This window comes from Schistocerca nitens, chromosome 3 (genome assembly GCF_023898315.1).
Source record: "Schistocerca nitens isolate TAMUIC-IGC-003100 chromosome 3, iqSchNite1.1, whole genome shotgun sequence".
Classification (NCBI taxonomy): Eukaryota; Metazoa; Arthropoda; class Insecta; order Orthoptera; family Acrididae; genus Schistocerca; species Schistocerca nitens.
In genome coordinates, this window is record NC_064616.1 from 342525173 (window position 1) to 342546058 (window position 20886).

The 20886-nt window shown below is 40.0% G+C and overlaps 1 protein-coding gene across 2 annotated transcripts in view; it reads left to right on the top strand.

Moving 5' to 3' along the window:
* The window catches only part of LOC126248294 (GTPase-activating protein and VPS9 domain-containing protein 1), a 369886-nt gene that overhangs the window by 312026 nt on the left and 36974 nt on the right, over nt 1-20886 (top strand). For both annotated transcript variants that reach the window (XM_049949157.1, XM_049949158.1), the window contains exon 25: nt 306-517. In XM_049949157.1, coding sequence (XP_049805114.1) covers nt 306-517 — 212 coding nt within the window. The remainder of the gene's footprint in view (nt 1-305; nt 518-20886) is intronic.

Sequence of the window (20886 nt, forward strand, 5' to 3'; positions counted from 1 at the left end):
AGTTAAGATATTAGAAAATTTAATGACATCTGCTACCTCATCATGTTCTGCCTAAAACTAATAGGGTTTCAAAATACAAGCCGTGTAATCTGTTACTTTCCATTATAAAATGCTTCTCCTACTTTATATAGTGGCATATAAAAGATTGATTCTTTGATTTCTTTTTCTCACAATTTTGAGCCAGTGATTTTCTTCAATTGAAGTAAATTTTATGACAGTTATTTTACCATAATATGCTACAAATTTTGTGCACAATATTATGTTGTGCACAGGATAATGGCTGAAATGTGTTGTTCTTATTTCAGGCTGAGGGGCCGCATCCAGTGTGATAAAGAAGTTTGCAGCAGGTTCCTTGTATCTGTTATTGTTCAGATGTTCCTGGAAAGACGTGAACAACTTTTGCTCAGATTTCAGAATGAGTTTCAACAGTTGACACTAGCTGATGAAAAGACTGACTTGCTTGATAATTTTTTGCAAGCCCTGTTCATTGAAATGGAACAAGACCCAATGTGGCAAGGTAATTTCAAAATTATATATTTCTATTTGATATAATTTTTGCTTGCATTGCAGAAAGTATCTGTATTTTTTATTTTTTGACATTGTTGCTATACAACAACATTGTAAGTGCTTCCAAGAAAAAATGTAAGGAAATAATTTCCTCAACATAATCTATAGTACAAATAAATCTGCTCCGAGGTAATCTTGGCAAAATTCCCTGTTTGTTTAATGCGTATGGCTTGCAGTCTTGTATTTTTGAAATACCTTATTTGTGCACCTCCATTAGAGTCGTGTGGAGTTTTGGTAACTACCATACTGTTCCTTTGCTTGTAATGAGTGATATAACCAAAAAGCTCATAAAGAGCTATATTTGGACTGTAGTGGGACTTGAGAAGAATTCCCCCACAATAATTAACAATTTTGTCCACAGTCAACAACTGCAGTACTCGACAACAACACTTTTCAGATATCCCACTTCTACAGCAGTATGAATCACACTTAGTGTAAAAGATAAAATTTCAGATTTTCTAATAAAAATATACCCTTTTGCCTCAGCCTGTTCAGTCATCAGTTCTATAGTCTTGCTCATGGTAGTGAAGAGAGAATTCATAGAAACCAAACTAGGTACATGTGTCACTGTCTGGAAAGAATTGCTAAGGGGTCAAGGGAATACCTATCTATCAAAGGGGTGGAGGTGAAAAAGCAGTGTGCAGCCCATGATGCACGAATCCCCATACTTCATACATCTAGTATTTGAGAATGAGAGCACTTAGTGACTTGCAACAAACATTACATGTCATTTCAAACATTTATCAAACTTGTTCTCACTGATACCCTACACAGAATGATGAAAGGAAAAAAGTTTAGTGCTTACTACATTTTCACTGTTAATCCAGTAAAACTGCCACATGAAGCATGCCATTTTAATTTATTACTTCAACCCGACCAGGTGTTGGATGGGGGGGAAAACAAAGATCATGATACTACTGACTGTATTCACAGCACATTTTGCAGACAATATTTACAGATACTACTGATTTACCAACAGAAGTATATCATTGTACGACACACAGTTCAGGAGACAGCACATCAAATACTGAGATGCGTGAAAAACTGTGGTATTGTGCATGATGTATGTCACAAGACGGTTTGCAGAGAGTATCCACATATACACTGCTGAATGTACCTACAAAAATACATCATTGTACGACACATATTTCAGGAGATAATATGATGTCATAAACATTAAGAAGCATGAAAAACTGCTGCATCATTCATGGCATACTAATTTACTATGTCTGGACTACTCACTCTTTTCACAACACATTTTGCAGGCTGTAGATACATATGCTTGCAAAATTATATCATTGTATGACACACAGTTCAGGAGATACGATGTCGTAATCTTTGAGCTGTATGAAAATGAAGCTGCAAGGCAACATTCGCCAGAGGTACGGGTGAAGCATCTGTACAAATGCATGTGAAATATTTGAAATACATGTGAAATATAACTGACGTGTGTAAGTGGGCCATGCCATGGGTAAAATGCTTATCCTAAGTCTGTGGAACAATTTATTACAATCTCAAAAGAAATGCTATGTGGATAAGGACCACCAGCCTGTTATAGGTGTGGGGTTGATAATGTGGAGAGGAAGTGCGTGGAGAACATGGACAGTCAGACAAAAGGGGGGGGGGGGGGGGAGCAGATGAACTGAGAGGAGGACAGGAAGAGATGGACGGATAGTGCGGGGTCGAGGAGGTGGATAGATTGAGGGCAGAAGCAGGAGATAGACAGAGAGGGCAGAAGCAGGAGATGGACTAATAAAAGAATGGAATAAACACATACATGGGCAATGCAAGGTACTCAGCTAGTGTATATGAGGCTGTTCTCTGGTGTGAGCATTTCCATAATTTAAATTTTGCACCTACCTTGTAACACAGTTCATTATGTTTTGCTTGCTTTGTCAAGAAATGTGGAGCTTGACTCTACTTATGGCTATGTTATTAAAATTATTTTTCTATCCTGAAGCAGTTTGGAAACAAATGGAACGGTGGTTAGTGACAAATATATGCTATAGCCATTTAACTGGGACCACATTTTTATTTTCATGGTATAGCAATAGGTGTAGGATCATGTAAGGTAACAACCGTAACTGGAGGTAGAAGAACATGTAACTTACTAATCTCGAAGGTGGTGGTTATATTTTTTGGGTTATTCACAAGGGTAGTTCAGAAAGTAAGTTCCATTGGCAGTAAAACAGGAACTGAATACAGATAGGATAAAGGACTTTATTTCACAAAAATCTGTAATGCTTACACTACTTTTCAGCATAGCCTGTATAATTTTACAGGCATTTCTCATAGTGTGGTTTATGTTTATGTATTCCTTCATCATAGAATGTTGCCTGTTGCCCTAAGAAGTTTAGGCACCCAGTGTGCACAAAGTTTATGTAAACCCAGTTTTTCAGTAACAATCTTATAAATTGCTGTTCATGAAATTTGTGGAAGTTGACGAGCAATTGCATTAGTCGTAAACCTACGGGTTTTCTTAATCGTTTCTTTGACTGCACTAACCAGTTCATCAGAAACTACAAATGGATGTCCCCTTCATTCTTCATCAAGCACTTGATCACGCCCTTCCTTGCACTTACCTTCTCACCATTGAAGCACTCATTGCATTTTCTCCGTAATCCTCGCAGATTTGTCTATGAATGTCATTTGGTTTAACATTCTTAGCATTCAGAAAACAAATCACAGATCTCAGTTCACACGCGGCGAGATTTTCAGCCAACAATGCCATTATAAACAATCACTATGAATGACTCACGACACAGAGCAAGCTCAAAATGGCGTCATTTCATTCTGCTTGAACCAGAGATACTACTGCACATGAGGGGAACTGCTATCATAGCAGTGCCATGGAGAAAAATCAAAACAGAACTTACTTTCAGAACTACCCTCATATGTCATTATCGTTGTTTTATAGATATTTCAGGATGTCCTCCAAGAGTCTAATGAGCACACTCAGGATAGCTAACCAGCTAATCTGTTTCATTTATGAGCGCGTATCCTTATACACAGTTACTACATTAACATTTTATACGGGCTATTATGGTGACTTTAATTCCTTTGTCAGAAAAAGAAGTGCACTTATTTGAAAAAGTCTGTCTTTCTCAATTTATAAATGTACACAGTCATCTCCTGTCAACTACTGTGACAGAAATGTGTTGCTTCAGCCTTACACATTTATAAATATTATGAATCTTTCACAATCTTGTGTAAGGAATTAAATTATATGTCCACCTCATGTGTTGTTGCCATACATTGACCTTACAAACTCCCCCCCCCCCCCCCCACACACACACACAGAATGCCCCCTATTAACAGTGCAAGCTAACACAAGACTGTATTCCAAAGGTAAGTCCAGTCCACAAGGTACCAAGTTCCACCTATAACAAAACGAGTGCACAATAGTAGCACCAAAGCCAAACTGGTAGCACACTCACCACACACTCCACTGATCACATCACCACTGACTCAGAATGACCCTGGGCTGGCTTATATACCATATTCTGGTGTGGTCCCCCCAGAAGGCAGTGATGACCAGTGCCCTCTGGGTAGTGGTGCTGCAGTAGTCAAAAATAATGTTGCCCCAGCTATTCAGTATCCATAGTGTCATCGGGTGGCACCATGACAGAGACAGAAAGAAAATGGATAGAAAATTTAAAGTAGAAATTAATTCTCCTAGCTTGTGAGACTATATGTTCCTTTTTTGGGGAGTAAAAACAAATAAATTGATTGGAGAAAAGTGGAAAGAAGGGGTGGGGAGATAGGTCACTCATAACACAGACAAAGACATACAGACAGGAAACCTCTCCAAGGCACCATTGAGGTGAGTGGGGTTGCGAGATGGGGGGGGGGGGGGGTTTCAGCAGTTCCATCAGGCGACACATGATGGCGCTGGGACTAGAAACTACCCAGGTAGCAGACAGCAGGTAGTGGATGTCCCCACCACCACTTCCCCTCAAACGCCAGCACAGAGTAAAGTGATGCCCAAAAACAGTCCTGGCCTTTTTACAAATCGACATCAGCAAAAACAGATGTGGCACTGAAACTTGCAGCATCAACAAGCCAGTAGACACTACTGCTGGTTAGGCTGTTGCCACAAAGTATTTTCTGAAAGTGTTTTATACTCAGAAACATAGCAGAAGTATTCTGTAACATTACAATTTGGCCCTTACATCTCAGATATAGATCTTCTTCGTTACATGTTCATTAATGTAGAGAAGAATGCATTTTGTGGGTGTACAGCTCTGTAAGAAAGAATACTATTAATTCATGGCGGCACTGTAAGCAAATCAAAGTAAGCAGATCAAGCTCTTGATGTACCAGTGTATTACTATTGGTATTATGTTGGTATTCCATTAAATATTAATCATGTTTTCTTCAGTGTAGTATGTTGGAATTCTTTCACTGATGATCGAAAAGATTTCACGCTGTCTCTGTCAGACCAATGTAAAAACAAGTTGTTAGTCAATCTACAAGCCTCAGAAAACAAATTAGTTAAATGCCCTGACCTCAAACTCTATCACTACTAATGAATAACACATTGAGCATAATTAACAAACTGAACATTATAGTCGTTCTGTCAATCAGCATGAGCTGAATAAAGCAGCAACTAGTTGCATAGTGATATTCAGGCAGCTTATTGAAACTTATGTAACTGGTCGATGTTTTTTTAACATTAACTCTGTATCAGAAGTCCTCTCAAATATGGATATAGTACATATCATTAATTGGAACACATGTTACTGTGTGGAATGCTTGTTAGCAGCTGCAGCTGTATGCAAAATTGTGCAATAGAATTTCACTGTGACTCTTTTTAGTAAAATTTTTTATAGAGGGCCAGTTCTTAGCACAAAGTCTACTTACAAATATTCACTCATCATGGCTTAGAGCATGTCCTCTGTAATTTGTGACCAACCAGCTACTACAGTCAAAACAGTGTACAGCAGTACAATCAGGTAAAGCCCAAAATGTTGCTCCTTTCAGTTATTTATTTTCCAGCACAGGCTGCTTTCAACATTCTGTCATGTCATCATACAGTGAAGGACTCGTCTCATCTGACACCTGTTGTGAGATGCTACCTGCACATTTGCGACTAGCTCTCTACACTCTGCTGCCTCCCTTCCATTGTCTGATATCTGCTGTCCGGAACAGTGATTTTGGAGGGTTTCCTCAATGTGTATGTTATTCTGTGTCCTTACCATAAGTTATAGGGACCTACATACTGGGTGTTGGTATGGTGACAAATTTGAAGGCATTGTTTCACTGATAGTATCAGAACAGTGATTGGACATTGGTAATCTCTGTGCTATCTTCAGTTCAGTCAGTGAGTTAGTACCACATTCCATATCGTATTCACAGTAAATTCTTGTACTTTTAATGTGTTATTTAAACAAAAGATTTTTAGAAACAATTTATAGCCACACACAACATCCAAAAAACAGCTGACAATGCTTAGTATGTTGTGCGGGAAGTCACACTAACCAGTTTTCAAGAAGGAACCCATATCCAGAAATACACGGTTTTGGCACTGAAGAGCATCGAAGTCTGAGATGGGTGTGTGTGTTCCACATTACATCAATATACCAAATGTGAGTAGCATGTTGCTCTGTCTACATAACAAATGGGCTTCGAACTGCATACATCCTAAGTCAATGCAGAGCCTACATAAGGTGATGCAGAGCCTTAGGCACATGAGCCAGTATGTGTGGTTGTCTTTGAAGTATTTCAGTTGCTCCATGGGCTTGAGCAGTAGGTCATTTGCTGAAGCTACAGGTGTACCATACACCATATTCTCCATACTACCCCACAGAAAATAATAGAGAGATACCAAATCAGATGACCGTGTTGGTCATGGAACTGGTCCACCCCTACCAATCCATCAGTTGGGATATGCAACATTGAGGTGATTCAGCACATCAGTACCAAAGTGTGCTGGAGCTCCCATCATGTTGCAGCAACATGTCAGTGCAAACATTTAGTGGCACTATAACGAGTGGGGTAGGCAAAATGTGTGTGATAAATGTGACATAGATCAGTCGTCTTAGTCTGTTTGGCAGTAGATATTGCCCAGTGATATGGTCAACAATTGTCCTGGCCCAAATGTTAATACTGACTCTTTGTTGGTGATTTTGAATCGCCTGCACACACAGATTTTCGTCCACCCAAACATGCATGTTGCGCAAGTTTAATATGCCTTCTCTAGTAAACGTCGATTCATCTATGAATTGTGGCTGGAGTATGCACTGCCATAAATACCACTGCACAAACTGTAACTGTCACGAGTGGCCTCTTCCTGGAATGCCTGAACTTCCTGCAGATGGTATGGATGGAGCTGGTGTTCATGGACAATATGCCACACAGCACTTTCACCCATGTGTGTGCCTGTGCCACCTGCCAAGTGCTGGTGGCTGGGTCCTCTTCTAACATTGTCAGCACATACTCTCCAACCTTAGTGATAGAGCCAAGCGTGGATGACCCATCATGTTTCAGTACCTACTAGAGGACAAACATTAGAGTGGGGATAGTATTTGTAAGTACCAAGCACAAAGTGCTACTTCTTTACTGTACAATGTACACAATTCTGGCAGAAAATAGCTACGTGCAGCTTTCTGGTTTCACTGACGCGTCTATCAATGACTGTGAATGTGGAATGATGTGGGGTATGTCTGTTTGTAAAATGTTCCACATACAATCTTGCAGCAGCTCTCCCATTTCAGTCCACTTTGCTGTATGCAGGCACCATGTTGCTCATTTCTGCAGCTGTGTACTGGTACAGGCCACATTGCTGGCAACAATGTTACTGCAGTAATAGACCACACAAGGTCCGCGGTAGGTTGCACACAAAGGCTGCGTGGGAGAGTGTAGCGTATGTGCAGGAGTGTTACTACGCTCAGGTTGTCCGTCTGCAGTACACAGGTGATTAAAGGGTTGCATACCTTCCTTATTCAGGTGCCAAAATAAATTGAAACAAACTGTGAAAACAATTCATTGTCAGACTGTGACGCTTTCCAGCACCCAAGCGGTGCATTTTTGGATGTGGGTTCCTTCTCAAAAGGTGATCAGTTTGCCTTCCTGCACAACACACTAAGCATTGTCTGTGTTTTTTTGGAGAGTTGTTGGGGGGGGGGGGATCCGACACCCTGTATAAATGACTGTTCAAATCCCTCTTCAGCCATTCAGATATAGGTTTCCCTTGGTTTTTCTTAAAGGATATGTCAGGATGGTTCCTTTGAAAAGGAGACAGGCAATTTCCTTACCTATCCTTCCCCAATCTGAGCTTGTGCTCTGCCTCTAATGACCTCATTGTAGCCAGGACATTAAAGCCTAATACACTATGTGATCAAAAGTACCCGGACACCCCAAAAACATATGTTTTTCATATTAGGTGCATTGTGCAGCCACCTACTGCCAGATACTCCACATCAGCAACCTCAGTAATCATTAGACATCGTGAGAGAGCAGAATGGGGTGCTCCGCGGAACACGGACTTCGAACGTGGTCAGGTGATTGGGTGTCACTTGTGTAATATGTCTGTACGCGAGATTTCCACACTCTTAAACATGTCTAGGTCCACTGTTTCTGATGTGATAGTGAAGTGGAAACATGAAGGGACACGTACAGCACAAAAGTGTACAGGCTGACCTCGTCTGTCAACTGACAGAGACTGCCGACAGTTGAAGATGGTCATAATGTGTAATAGGCCGACATCTATCCAGACCATCACACAGTAATTCCAAACTGCATCAGGATCCACTGCAGGTACTATGACAGTTAGGCGGGAGGTGAGAAAACTTGGATTAATTGGTTGAGCGGCTGCTCGTAAGCCACACATCATGCCGGCAAATGCCAAACAATTCCTTGCTTGGTGTAAGGTGCGTAAACATTGGATGATTGAACTGTGGAAAAATGTTGTGCGGAGTGACGAATCATGGTACACAATGTGGTGATCCGATGGCAGGGGTGAGTATGGTGAATGCCCGGTGAACATCATCTGCCAGCATGTGTAGTGCCAACAGTAAAATTCGGAGGCAGTGGTGTTATGGTGTGGTCGTGTTTTTCATGGACGGGGCTTGCACCCCTTGTTGTTTTGCATGCACTATCACAGCACAGGCCTACGTGGATGTTTTAAGCCCCTTCTTATTTCCCATTGTTGAAGAGCAATTCAGGGATGGTGATTCCATCTTTCAAGACAATCAAACACCTGTTGATAATACATGGCCTGTGGCGGAGTGGTTACAAGACAGTAACATCCGTGTAATGGACTGGCCTGCACAGAGTCCTGACCTGAATCCTATAGAACACCTTTGGGATGTTTTGGAACACCGACTTTCATGCCAGACCTCACCGACTGACATCGACATCTCTCCTCAGGGCAGCACTCTGTGAACAATGGGCTGTCATTCCCTAAGAAACCTTCCAACACCGTACTGAACATATGCCCGTGAGAGTGGAAGCTGTCATCAAGGTTAAGGGTGGACCAACACCATACTGAAGTCAAGTAATTTTCAGTCAGGTGTCTGGATACTTTTGATCACATAGTGTAGTTGTCAAGAAGAAACAACCTTGATCTACATTTGAAAACACGTCTGTCATCTGTTAGGAATTTTATTTCCATGGACATATTGTCTAATAGTTTTATAATTGTATATTTAATTCATTTCCATGCAAAAGCTAGATTTTTCCCTCCTTCTGTTGTATTTATGAATATCTCTTATTACGGTCAAACTGCAATGGATTGTTAACAACAGATTTCATCAATTAGCAAATCCACAGTTTCATCTAATTTTGAGTTTCGTCAGTATGCACACATAAGAACTTGGATCATTATTTGTGTTTATTATTTGTTGTTGGTACCCAACAGTTATAGTTGGTGAGGTATTATTTGACAGAACAAAACTGAATTAGCTATGTTTTTTCAAAGTTTAAGGATGGTCCATTCGTGCAAAACCAACTAATAACTTTAACAAAACTTTTATTATATCCCTTGTAGATGAATCTTTGCTTAAGTCACCTGTAATTCTTGTGTCATCTGGAAAAGTGACTAATATTTTCTCCTGACTCAAATAAAGTGGAGAGATAAAAATAACAAAGTGAGTTCGCAATTTTGATGGAAAAAAAAAACATTGTACAAGTCAATACAGCCATGCATGTCCACAACATGCTTTTCTCGGTGGTTAAGAAGCCAGTTGCCAAGTCAAATTTATGATGCAGATCAACAGCGTAAGCACAAATACATGCTCCTGCAAGTGTAATTGCAAAGTAGCCGTTACATCTACTGTGGTAAGAAATGGAACAATCGCACGAAGTACTAAGGGAACCAAAAAGACAACTCCATTACAACAAAGAGTGTCACAAGATAAAACAGGCAGCCTACTAAAATGCCCTTCACCACCAACATTGCCACTGAAAGACAAAAATCACGAGTGAAAACTGATGAATATGAAGAGGACCCATCCATGGAGGTAATGGAGTACGAAGTCTGTCAGAGGAAACTAACAAGTCTCTCCTCTGAACCCATGACCGACATACATCTGCAATCGCAGAAATAAGGAAAAAAAGGCAGATTTAGAAAGACCTCCCCAATAAAAAGACTCCCGTCCTTTGCATGTGTCTCGGGAGACTCATTTTAGAGTGTCTGTTGCCGTTGTACTAAGAGGAAGGATGACCCCATTGTGGAGAGGGCTAAAGGGGGTGTTGGTCGTATTAATTAGTGATGTGAATATTACTCTTGCCTCTCATACAACTTGCAAACAGTTACTGTGATAGTGCATGTTATCTTATAGTATGAAACTATGCTCCCTATACCTATCCTCTAACAATGGTATAGTTCCAGAAGCTCTCGGGAATCTTATTACAAATCTTCCTGTGTGTTCCTCCTTTGTGCGGACTTAAATGCGAGTAACATGCTATGGGCTTCTACAACCACCTGTCCCTGGTGTCAAGTTATTGAGAACCTCATTTCTGACGTGATATCTGTAAACTGTAAACAAGTCATACATATTCAGTAATTGTGGTGACATAATGTTTTATATATAGTAATAATACATTCTCAGGGGCATGCATCCTGCGTGACGTGTGTGGCCACCACAGGTCCACAAGCTGGGTCTGGCATTGCTTCCACTTACTTGTGCCAGGCTCCTCACTTTCGTCTGTCCTATCTGACCTCTCTTGGTCAACTCTTGTTCTTTTCTGACCCCGACGGTATTATGTATGGAGGCATAGGGTGTCTTTCATTTTCATGCCCTTTAATGGCCCTTGTCTGTCTTTGGCCGATTTCTTCAATTCTCAAAGTGTCGGACCCCTTCTATTTTTTCCGTCTTCACAATTTCGTGTTGTCATCTTTCATCCTTCATTACCAGCTATCTGAATAACATTCAGAATTGTAATTCGAGGATTTATCCTCACACCAAGATGACACCTTAGACAGTCAACCATGAACAGTCTTTTGAAGAATAATTCCACCGACTGCAACCATACGTTGCAGGAAAGACATCATTGGGATTCGGTGGGCTGTCATTCAGAAGATACTGATGGATTGGAGCCTCTAGCAACTCAACAGTCGGTATAAACCGAAAAACATCAAAGAACTAAACCTAAACAAATCTCATTCTTCTTGAGACACCATGTTAACTCCTTGTGCCAATTAGGAAAATTAAAAATCGTCACTAATATCATGAAGAAACAAAATTGTAATCATGACTCTTCAAGAAATCAGAAACAGTGATCAATGGACTCGCAGGGATACCGACTTTATAAAAGAATCCCTGGAAAAAGAGTCATGAAAAACTGTGCACAATTTGGCAATGGATTTCTTATAGATCTCAAAATTATCGACTCTATCATAGACTCAAATCTCTGTCCCCCAGACTTGCAACTCTAACTTTGAAATCTGCAAATAAGACATACACGATTATCAATGCACATGCTCCCACCAATCAGAAAAATAATACTCTGAAGGACAAAGAAAAAACGCAGAAATTTTGGGATCTCTTGGATCAAGTCGTAATGTACATTCCTCCATCAAACATAAAAATTCTCCTTGGCAACTTCAATGCTCAACTGGAGCAAGAAAGAAGATACAGAGATATCATTGGAAAAAGACCAGCACATAAATGAACCAACAAAAATGATCAAAGGTTAATTGAAACTTGTAGTAACCATATCTTGGTCTCAAAATCAACATGTTTTGAAAGGAAACTTCACAAATTAAAAACCTGGAAACACCCTGATATCTGAAAAGGCGAGTGGCAACTGGACCATATATGCATGGATAAATTTCACCATTGTGAACTCTACAACATCAAAGTTTTGAGGAGTGGAGACTCAGGGTCAGACCACTATGTTGTGAAGATCAAAATAAAATTAACACCAATGGTAAAGAAAAGATCTCAGAAAAAATCTAGAAGAAAATTCGACCCAACCATCTTAACAAAAATTGAGGAATACACTAGGAAATCAGGTGAAGGATCTGTACGCTAGAAGAATTAATCACCAAATTAAAATCCAAAGCCGAAGAGTTGGCTCCAATAAATCCCAGGAAGAAATATGAGTGGTGGAATGAAGAATGTGATCAGGCATTAGAAAGAAGACACCAACCTTGGATAATGCATCAAACCCCAAAGTCTGGAGAATCACATCTAGAAATAATTAAGCAAAGAAAGTCAACCCATAAAATCATCAGGCAGACAAAATGCAAACATCTTAAAAAATACCCTAGAAAAGATAGAAGAGAACTTCCAGAAGAAACAGTCAAGAGATTATTACAAAACCTTTGGGAGATATCTTAAAAAGTATGAGTCCCCAACATTGATGCTGAGAGATGTCAGGATAGTTGGCACATAGTAATCAAGAAAATGCAGAGATCCTTGCAAAGACCTTCAACAAAATTTTAAATTGTGATGACCCACTGGAAACATTTCAAGTAGACACTGAAGCACCTATCTTAACCACCCTAGACCTAATAGATCCTCCAACTATCAATGAGGTAGAGGTTGCAGTTCAGGTACTAAAAAATTACAAGGCATGTGGTGAAGACCATGTATTTGCAGAAATCTGGAAGACTGCTAGAAAACATGTGGTCATAAATCTCCACCAACATGTAATTGAAATGTGGATCACAGAGAAAATTCCAGAGCACTGGAACTCGGGAGTAATCCATCCATTATTTAAAAAAGGAGATAGAACCAACCCAGATAATTAGAGGAATAACCCTTCTCGACTGCACATACAAAATGTTCTCCCACATAATTTACAATAGGATCAGAAACGTTCTGGAACCACAACTTGGAGTATATCAAGGAGGATTTCGACCATACAGAAGCTTTCACAATAAAACCAGGACTCAGACAGGGTGATAGATTGTCCCCTTTGCTTTTCAATGTGGCCCTCGATTACATCATGACAATCTGGCAAAAAGAAAATCCATGTAAATTCAAAATTGGAGGAAAACCAGCAATAAGAGCAAACTGCCTTGGGTTTGCTGACGATTTAGCTCTCTTAGCCCTTGTCATGAAAGAAGTTCGTGCTCAGATCCCAAGTCCCCAGAAAATTGCTTCAAAAATAGGATTACAAATATACTCCGAGAAAATGGAAATCATGTCTATGACACCTCTTTGCATAGATAAAATCTCCATAAATGCACAAGTAGTTAACATAGTTCTACAATTCAAATATCTTGGAGAAATTATTTTGCACAACTTGGGTGAGAAAGCAACATGGATAAATGGAACCAGCAAAATGAAAAAAACCACATTTTCTAACCTGGTCAACATATAATAAGAAATGCCTGTCAATAGACACTAAGATCCAACATTACAAAACTGTAACTCTCCCAGAAGCAACTTATGCAAGTGAAACCCTGTTCAAAATTAAAAATGAAAGAAGAACCAGTCAACTCCTCAAGACTGAACGAAGAATTAGCAGAACATGCATCAATAAAAAAATACCAGGGTGATGGAGTCTGGAGAATCCTCCCTAATGAAACTGTCTATTGCTGTCACCAGCACAATGAAGAAGAAAAGAATCTCATATTTCTTTCATGTCTTACGGCTACCTGACAACAGAATTTTAAAACAACTAGTGAGGAGAAGTCTCGGAAAGAAGACAGGAGGACAGTGGGTCAAAGAAATTCAGCAAGATCTTGAAGGAGTTTGACTTAGGATTACTGATGCAGAGAACAAAAACAAAATTAACACTCTTCTTATGTATCATAAATTTTCAGCAGAAATGACACACAGAAGACTGGTAGAGATTTCAGAGAAGTTAAGAAAATTTTTTTCGGAACGAATGAAAAAGTACTGGGCTGAGCTCCAGAAGCAAGTAGTTCGATCTTCAAAGAGAAAGTAAACATGGAACCACTCAAGTGGTCCAATGTGGCCAATCAAGTTAATAAATAAAAAATAACTTTTGTTAACGAAACCATTGTTAATAGTATTATGGAAGTGACACAGAATTTTGATAAGAATTCCTTTTATTTTGTGTGGTTTTTAAAAAATTAACTTGTGTTTCAAGTGAATAACATCCAGCTTATATTAATTGATGTGCTACTGCTAGCGTTGGAATAACTTGAGGTTTGCCGATTAACTACAACTTTACCTACTTCTAAACCTATTGTTCCTACACTGTTTTACATTCCTCACATTGGTATGTGCGTGCATCAGCAGTCCTCGAGTCCATGTGTACCTGTGTGGGTGGCCATAGCATTCTTTCTTTCTTGAATATTTCTTATATATTTTAAGGTTTTACTTAATTAAATTTATATGTGACTAGACTTATTTCCTGTTGTTCCTGTTGGATCACAGGGCAGCAGTAAAGACCATCCATCTGATTCTGTTGACAGGCCAAACCTTTCACTTCACTGCATGTTTTACCAGCGTTCAGAGCTGCTTCTTCCACTGTTCTTTTCCATGTCTTTTTTGGGCGGCCGTGTCTACGTGTGCCTTGTGGGTTCCAGTCCAGTGCTGCCTTTTCAACAGCTAATTGTTGTCTGCGTATTGTGTGACCAATTCACCTCCATTTTCTTTCCTTTATTTGTTGACTGATTGGTCGCTGGTTTGTCATCCCCCACAATTCGTCATTTGATATAACATCTGGCCACTTCACATTTATAATTTTCCCTGTTTGTTACCTTCCATGTTTCCCAACTTTACAGGAGGACTGACTTTACGTTGCTACTAAACAAGCGCAGCTTGGTTTGTCTCGAGATGTTCTTATTATGCCAGACAGGGTACAGTTGTACAAGGGTTCCATTTGCCTTCTGTATCAGACTCCTTACATCCTCCTTGGCCCCTCCATCTTTACAGATAGTACTTCCTAGATATACAAAGGAGTCTACTTGTTCCAATTCCTTTCCATACACTGTTAGCTTCGCTTGTTTTTCAGATCGCATCCTCATTCCCTTAGTTTTGTGAACATTTATTTTAAGTCCTGCAATTTCTGTTTCCTCTTTCAGTCGTTCCAACTTTCCTTACATGTCTCGCAATCTTTGCGAGAGCAGACAGATATCGTCAGCAAAGTCCAGGTCTCCAAGCCTGTCTTGCGTTCCTCACTGAATACCTCTTCTGCTACCATCATCATGTCTTTTCATTACTGTGTCCGGTACCAACAAGAACAAGGTAGGTGACAGAATACGTCCCTGCCTCACCCCAGCGTTTGTTTGGATAGATTCAGTAAATTTTCCATTGTATAGCACCCTACATTCATATCCATCATACATGGCTTTAATAATAATTATTACCTTTGATGGTATTCCACATTCTTCCAAGGTATGCCACATAACTCTCCTATTAAGAGTGTCAGTCAAATGCCTTTTCAAAATCAATAAATGTATGGGAGTGTGTGTTCTGCCATTTTGCACTGTGCTAAAGTATTATACGCAATGTGTTGATGAGATCGACACAGCTTTTACGCCCTCTAAACCCGGCTTGCTCTTTTCTCAGTTGTGCCTTGACTAAGTCCTTGATACGATTTAGCATCAATGTACAGAGTACTTTACTTGGTACAGATAGGAGGGTGATGCCTTGTCAGTTATTACAGTTGGTAGTATCCCCTTTCTTTTGCAACTTAATAATCAGCCATCCTTTCCAATCCTTTGGTCTTTTCTCTTCTGACCATATCTTCTCAAACAATGAATGCAGTAGATTTACGGTGGTGTTAGTGTCTGCTTGTAGCACCTCGGGTGCAATATTATCCATTCCTGGAGCCTTCCCGTTCTTTATCTGCTTGAGAGCTGTTTTAATGTCAGTCTTAGTTGGTGTGTTTGCATTGATTCTGTCACTGGCATCTGGAAAATTCCATTGCCTCTCCCTCTCTTCAGGTTGCTCTCTGTTTAAAACTTCAGATAAATGTTCTCTCCATCTTCTAAGTTAGTCTTCTTCTGTCGTCAACAGTCGACCCTCCTTGCTTTTCACAGGTCTGTTCTTGTTGAAACCTTTTTTGGACAACATTCTAGTGATGCGGTACAGTTCTTTTCCATCACCCCCTGCTGCGGCTGTCTCTGCTCTCAGAGCTTGCTCATCCATCCACTTTCTCTTATCATTCCTCACACTCATCTTTATTTGAGAGTCAGTAGCTGCATACTCAGCTTACATTCAAGTTTTCTGATGTCTTTTTTTACTCATATTTAATTTTGCTTTAATCTCCTTCCTACAGCTGATCAAATTCCATGTACACTCAGACATCCAATCTTTCTTCAAATGGTTTTTAAAGCCAAGGACCTGTTTGCTCACATTGCAATAGATGTCCTTAATCTGAGTCCATGTATCATCAACACTATTTTCATCATTTTCCTGTGCTTCTTGAAGTGCCTTGTAGTGGTTCCTTAACTCAATACAGAAAGATTCTTGTTTTGCTTTTATTCTAAGTTTTCCCACATCATAATTTTTGTTCTGTTGTTTGGACTTTCTATTTGTAGCCATGATTCTTAGTCAAAAATTTGCAGCAATAAGGTGGTGATAACTGCCAACATCAGCCCCACGTTTATTTCTCACGTTCATCAGCGACCTTCTAAATTTTTTTTCTTAGTGCCATATGATCAATTTAGTTTTCCGTTCTGTGAGCAGGGGGTACCCATCTAACCTTACGGGCAATTCTTGTGTGGGAATAATGTACATCCAATCACCAAATCATAACTGGCACAGAAATTTGTAAACATATCCTCATTTTCATTCATTTCTCCAAAACCATGGACTCCCTTTGCATGCCCTACGTCTTCATTGTTCTTTCCAACTTTTGTGTTTAGGTCTTCCATAATAATCAAGATGTCTCTCTTACTGGTACTTTTAATGGTGTCTCTTAAGAAGAGATAACACTCTTTTCTTCTATTTAGTATCTGAGGTTTCTGTAGGAGCATAGCATTGGATGACTGTGATATTTCAAATGTTTGTCTTAAAACATGTTGTCAGTAGTCTTTCTGAAACCGGTTTCCCTTCCATAAGGCTCTTTCTCACTCGTTTGGTTAACAAAAGTCCAACTCCATTTCTGTGTTCTGCATCCTCTCCAGCGGGTCCAGTGTATAAAGAGGTGTATCCATCTTGTGTTTGAATTTGTCCAAAATCTAGCCATCTCACCTCACCAAGTCCGAGAACGTCCAACCTGTAACTCATCATCTCCTTTGTAACCTGTTTCAGTCTCCTGGCTTATCTCAATGTTCTAATATTCCAGAAACCTATTTTCGTTGTCCTTTTCATGCCAAAGGTCATCATGTTTGAGTCCGTCCGGCTGTTCTTTTCTGCTGTTTCTTTAATCATTTGTTTTTGGGAGTGCCAGTGATTGGCCCACAGCTCCCTAGTCTGGTGGTGGGCTGCCACTTAAGAGCCTCCAAACTTGTCTGATTTTCTTTTAAGGGTTTATTCCCCTAGGGTGCTGGCTTCCCTATGCCTAAGAGGAGCCCCCCTACCCTTTATTATGATTTGAGATGGTAGGGAAAGGACAGGGTAAGGACATGCTTGGGATAGGTGAACAGGACCAGTGGGCCGTTGTGGGACACACTTTGTCTTGCTCCTCCCCTCAGCCAATCCGGCATGGGTGACCCTGCTGGTAGCTAAGCTATCGCTGGCATATAACCCTCAGGATCCAGAGCACTCAAACCTCCTTGCCTGCATGGACAGTGCTACTGTAAAGCGGGGTGTCCCCTGATGAGGAAATTTATATGTACCAGTAATTATCTATAATGGAGGAAACACTTGTGATCTTTTGATGTTATTTTTATATTCAGAGCATCCACTTAATCTTATAGACTGAAAGTTAAGCTTTTGACTTTTATGCATTGTATGTAGAATTGTATTAATTGTAGTCCACAAGTTTTGGTCACTTACAGTTTTTTGCAGATCACAATCTAATTGTCTGCAGTCTCTCTCTAGCCACCACAGTATCCATTGGACATATCCCGGGTAACACCAATAAACAGTGGACAAGTGTAGTGTGAAAGACCTCAAAAGCACACTCTGCTGAATTATTGCAGTATTGTTTTGTAGCTACCTAGTCAAACGCAGTGTGCCCAGTCACAGGCAGGAATGCCCAAAATAGCATTGAAGATAGCTCTGTCATATGGCCACACCATATGCAATGGTAATTTAGTGTCAGCAGTGCTAGCATGGGAATATTATGCATAATTTTAGCCACTTGCTGAGTAACAGATCTTACACATTCTAGAAAGGTTCTTTTCTCGTCTAGAAGAATCTATCTACGAACAATGCTGTGTTTTACAGGGATTCTGTTGAGCGTCATGGAAGGATTTCTGGCAAGAGAAAGTCTTCCCTTCTGTTGTATGTATGTGGTTTTATGAATAGCTATAGTCATTTTGTTACCCTTGTCTTAGCATCAGCTAATTAGACTACATTGCTTTACCTTTGTTTTACATCTATTTATGCTCATCTTATAATCTCTTTTTAAGACACTATCCATTTGATTCAACCATTCTTCCAACTTCTATACTATCTCTTGACAGAATTACATTGTCACTGCCAAACCACAAAGCTTTTTATTTTTGTCACTGAACTATAATTCCTTTTCCAAATTTCTCATTGGTTTCCTTTACAATTTGCTTGGTGTACAGATTTAATGAAATGGAGGATAGGCTACAGTACTGTCTCACCGTATCAGCTACTGCTTCCCTTTCATGTCCTTCAACTCGTATAACTGCAGTCTGATTTCTGTACAAATTGTAAATAACCTTTCACTCCCATTTTATGTCTGCTATATTCAAAGTTCGAGAGTGTGCAGTCAGTGTTGTCTAATCTTTCTCTAAATCTATAAATGTTGGTTTACCATCCTTCATCTTATTTTCTAAGAGAAGACGAAGGGTCAGTATTGCTTCGCGTATTTCTACATTTCTCTGGAACCCAAACTGCTGTTTTCAGGGGACAGCTTCTAACAATTTTTCCGTTCTTCTGTAAATAATATTTTTGCCCATATTTTGCTACCACATCTTATTAAAGTGATGGTCTGATAGTATTCACACATGTCAATGTCTGCTTTCTTTCAAGTTTGAATTATGACATTCTATTTGAAAGTCTGAGGGGATTTTCCCTGTCTTATTTACCTTGGACACCAGGTTGAATAGTTTTGTTGCGGCTGGCTCTCTGTAGGGTCTCAACAACTCTGATGGAATGTCATCTACTCCAGGGCAGTTGTAAATGCGATTTTTTGTATTTCATACAGCTGTCGATCATACCCTGTAAAATAGTATTACATGCCGAGACAGGCCCGACAATAATAGTAAAGGCTCTCCCCATGTGGGACTCGCAGCATCTGTGCAAGTGCAGGATGTGGACACACAGTGACATGGGAGTTTGGGTCGGTCCAGGAACTGTGCTCGGATAGCCAAAGTGGTTAAGAAGACAGCTCGCATGAAGTGGGAAATCTGGGTTTGAGTTGTGGTGTGGCATAAATTTTCATATGACACTAATAAATGTGCAGCTGAAGTTTAATTGTATTAGCAGTTGCAAATAGATTTCTGCTATCTGTATCATTGAGATACACAAGCTACACCTCTTCAACAAGGTCCATTCTTCATAGAGGACCTAAAGGTGAGGTGCCTCAAGGCACTGCACATGTTGGAGTATCTTAGTTCAGGTCTTGGCTAACAACAGGTTGCATCTGCTCCATTTCTATAAAGCTTTTTCTCGATTCTAGTCATATTATGGATGCGCAGGTTATTGACCAGCAAGACCCATCTGCCTCAAAATCATTGGCACCATGCGCTATGGGGGGTCTAGACTTGCCCAAGGTGCTTACAAGGATCATCTATGCTGAGGCTGGTGAGCTACCACTTTCCATCCAATAATCCTCATAGTCCATGAGGCACACAGATTCCTCTCTTTTCTAGAATTGCCTGTATACAAAACTGTTGCTCACCTTCATGTGGAGTAATCTTCACAAATTGTCCTCAAGCAACCCCAATTGGGATCTGTGCAAGGCATTATCTAGTGGCACTTGGTGTGGGCTAATATCAACTCCAACTGCCACTGTGGTTACTAAAGAGACCCAGAATAATTTTAGATTTACTGAGGTACATGAGAGAGTACACTCATTGAAACAAGTTTTTTTAATTTGATTATTAATGAAATTTTAGATGAGCATCTCAACCATGTAGCTGTATTCTCAGATGGGACTAAGGAGAGATTTTCTTAATTGTGTTTCCTAAAATAGTTTGACACTAATTTACCATATTAATGCAGAATTACATTCAATCTTGATGACATCAGAGCAGAAGGGATGTATCCTTACTGAGAAATTCCTTGTGTTCTCTTACTCTCAAAGTGCCCTTAAATCTATTTAACAAATGTACACAGCAGAAAATTATGTCCAGAACATCCAGAATTCTCATTTCCACGTACAAAGGCAGGAGAAGGAGATGTCAATCTACAGGGTACCAAGGCACAAGGGATTTCATGGAAATAAGTTATCAGATGTGGCAACCAAAGACCTAAATTGGGTGGATTAGTGTAATATCACCCTGCATATCCCCACTGTTGAGGTGCAGGATTTTGTGTCAGTGGAAAGAAGAGTGGTTGGAAGTGATGAACAAGTCATCGTTGGTAGAATCAGCTACTCAGCTGTAGCTTACCACCTCCTGACCACTGAGGTAAGATGAAGTTGTTCTCACTTCCCTTCAGACAGGGCGTAATTCAATAACAGATGGCTTCCTGCTCTGGTGGGAGTACCCTCCAGTGTGTGGGGCTTGTGACATATTGATTTCAGTATGACACATTTTAACTGAGTGTATTTTATACTCAGACAAGAGGCCAATGGTTAGTTTACAATCTAATCTGTTCTCTGGTTTAGCAGATGTTGAGGCAAATGTGATAAGACTTTCAAGAC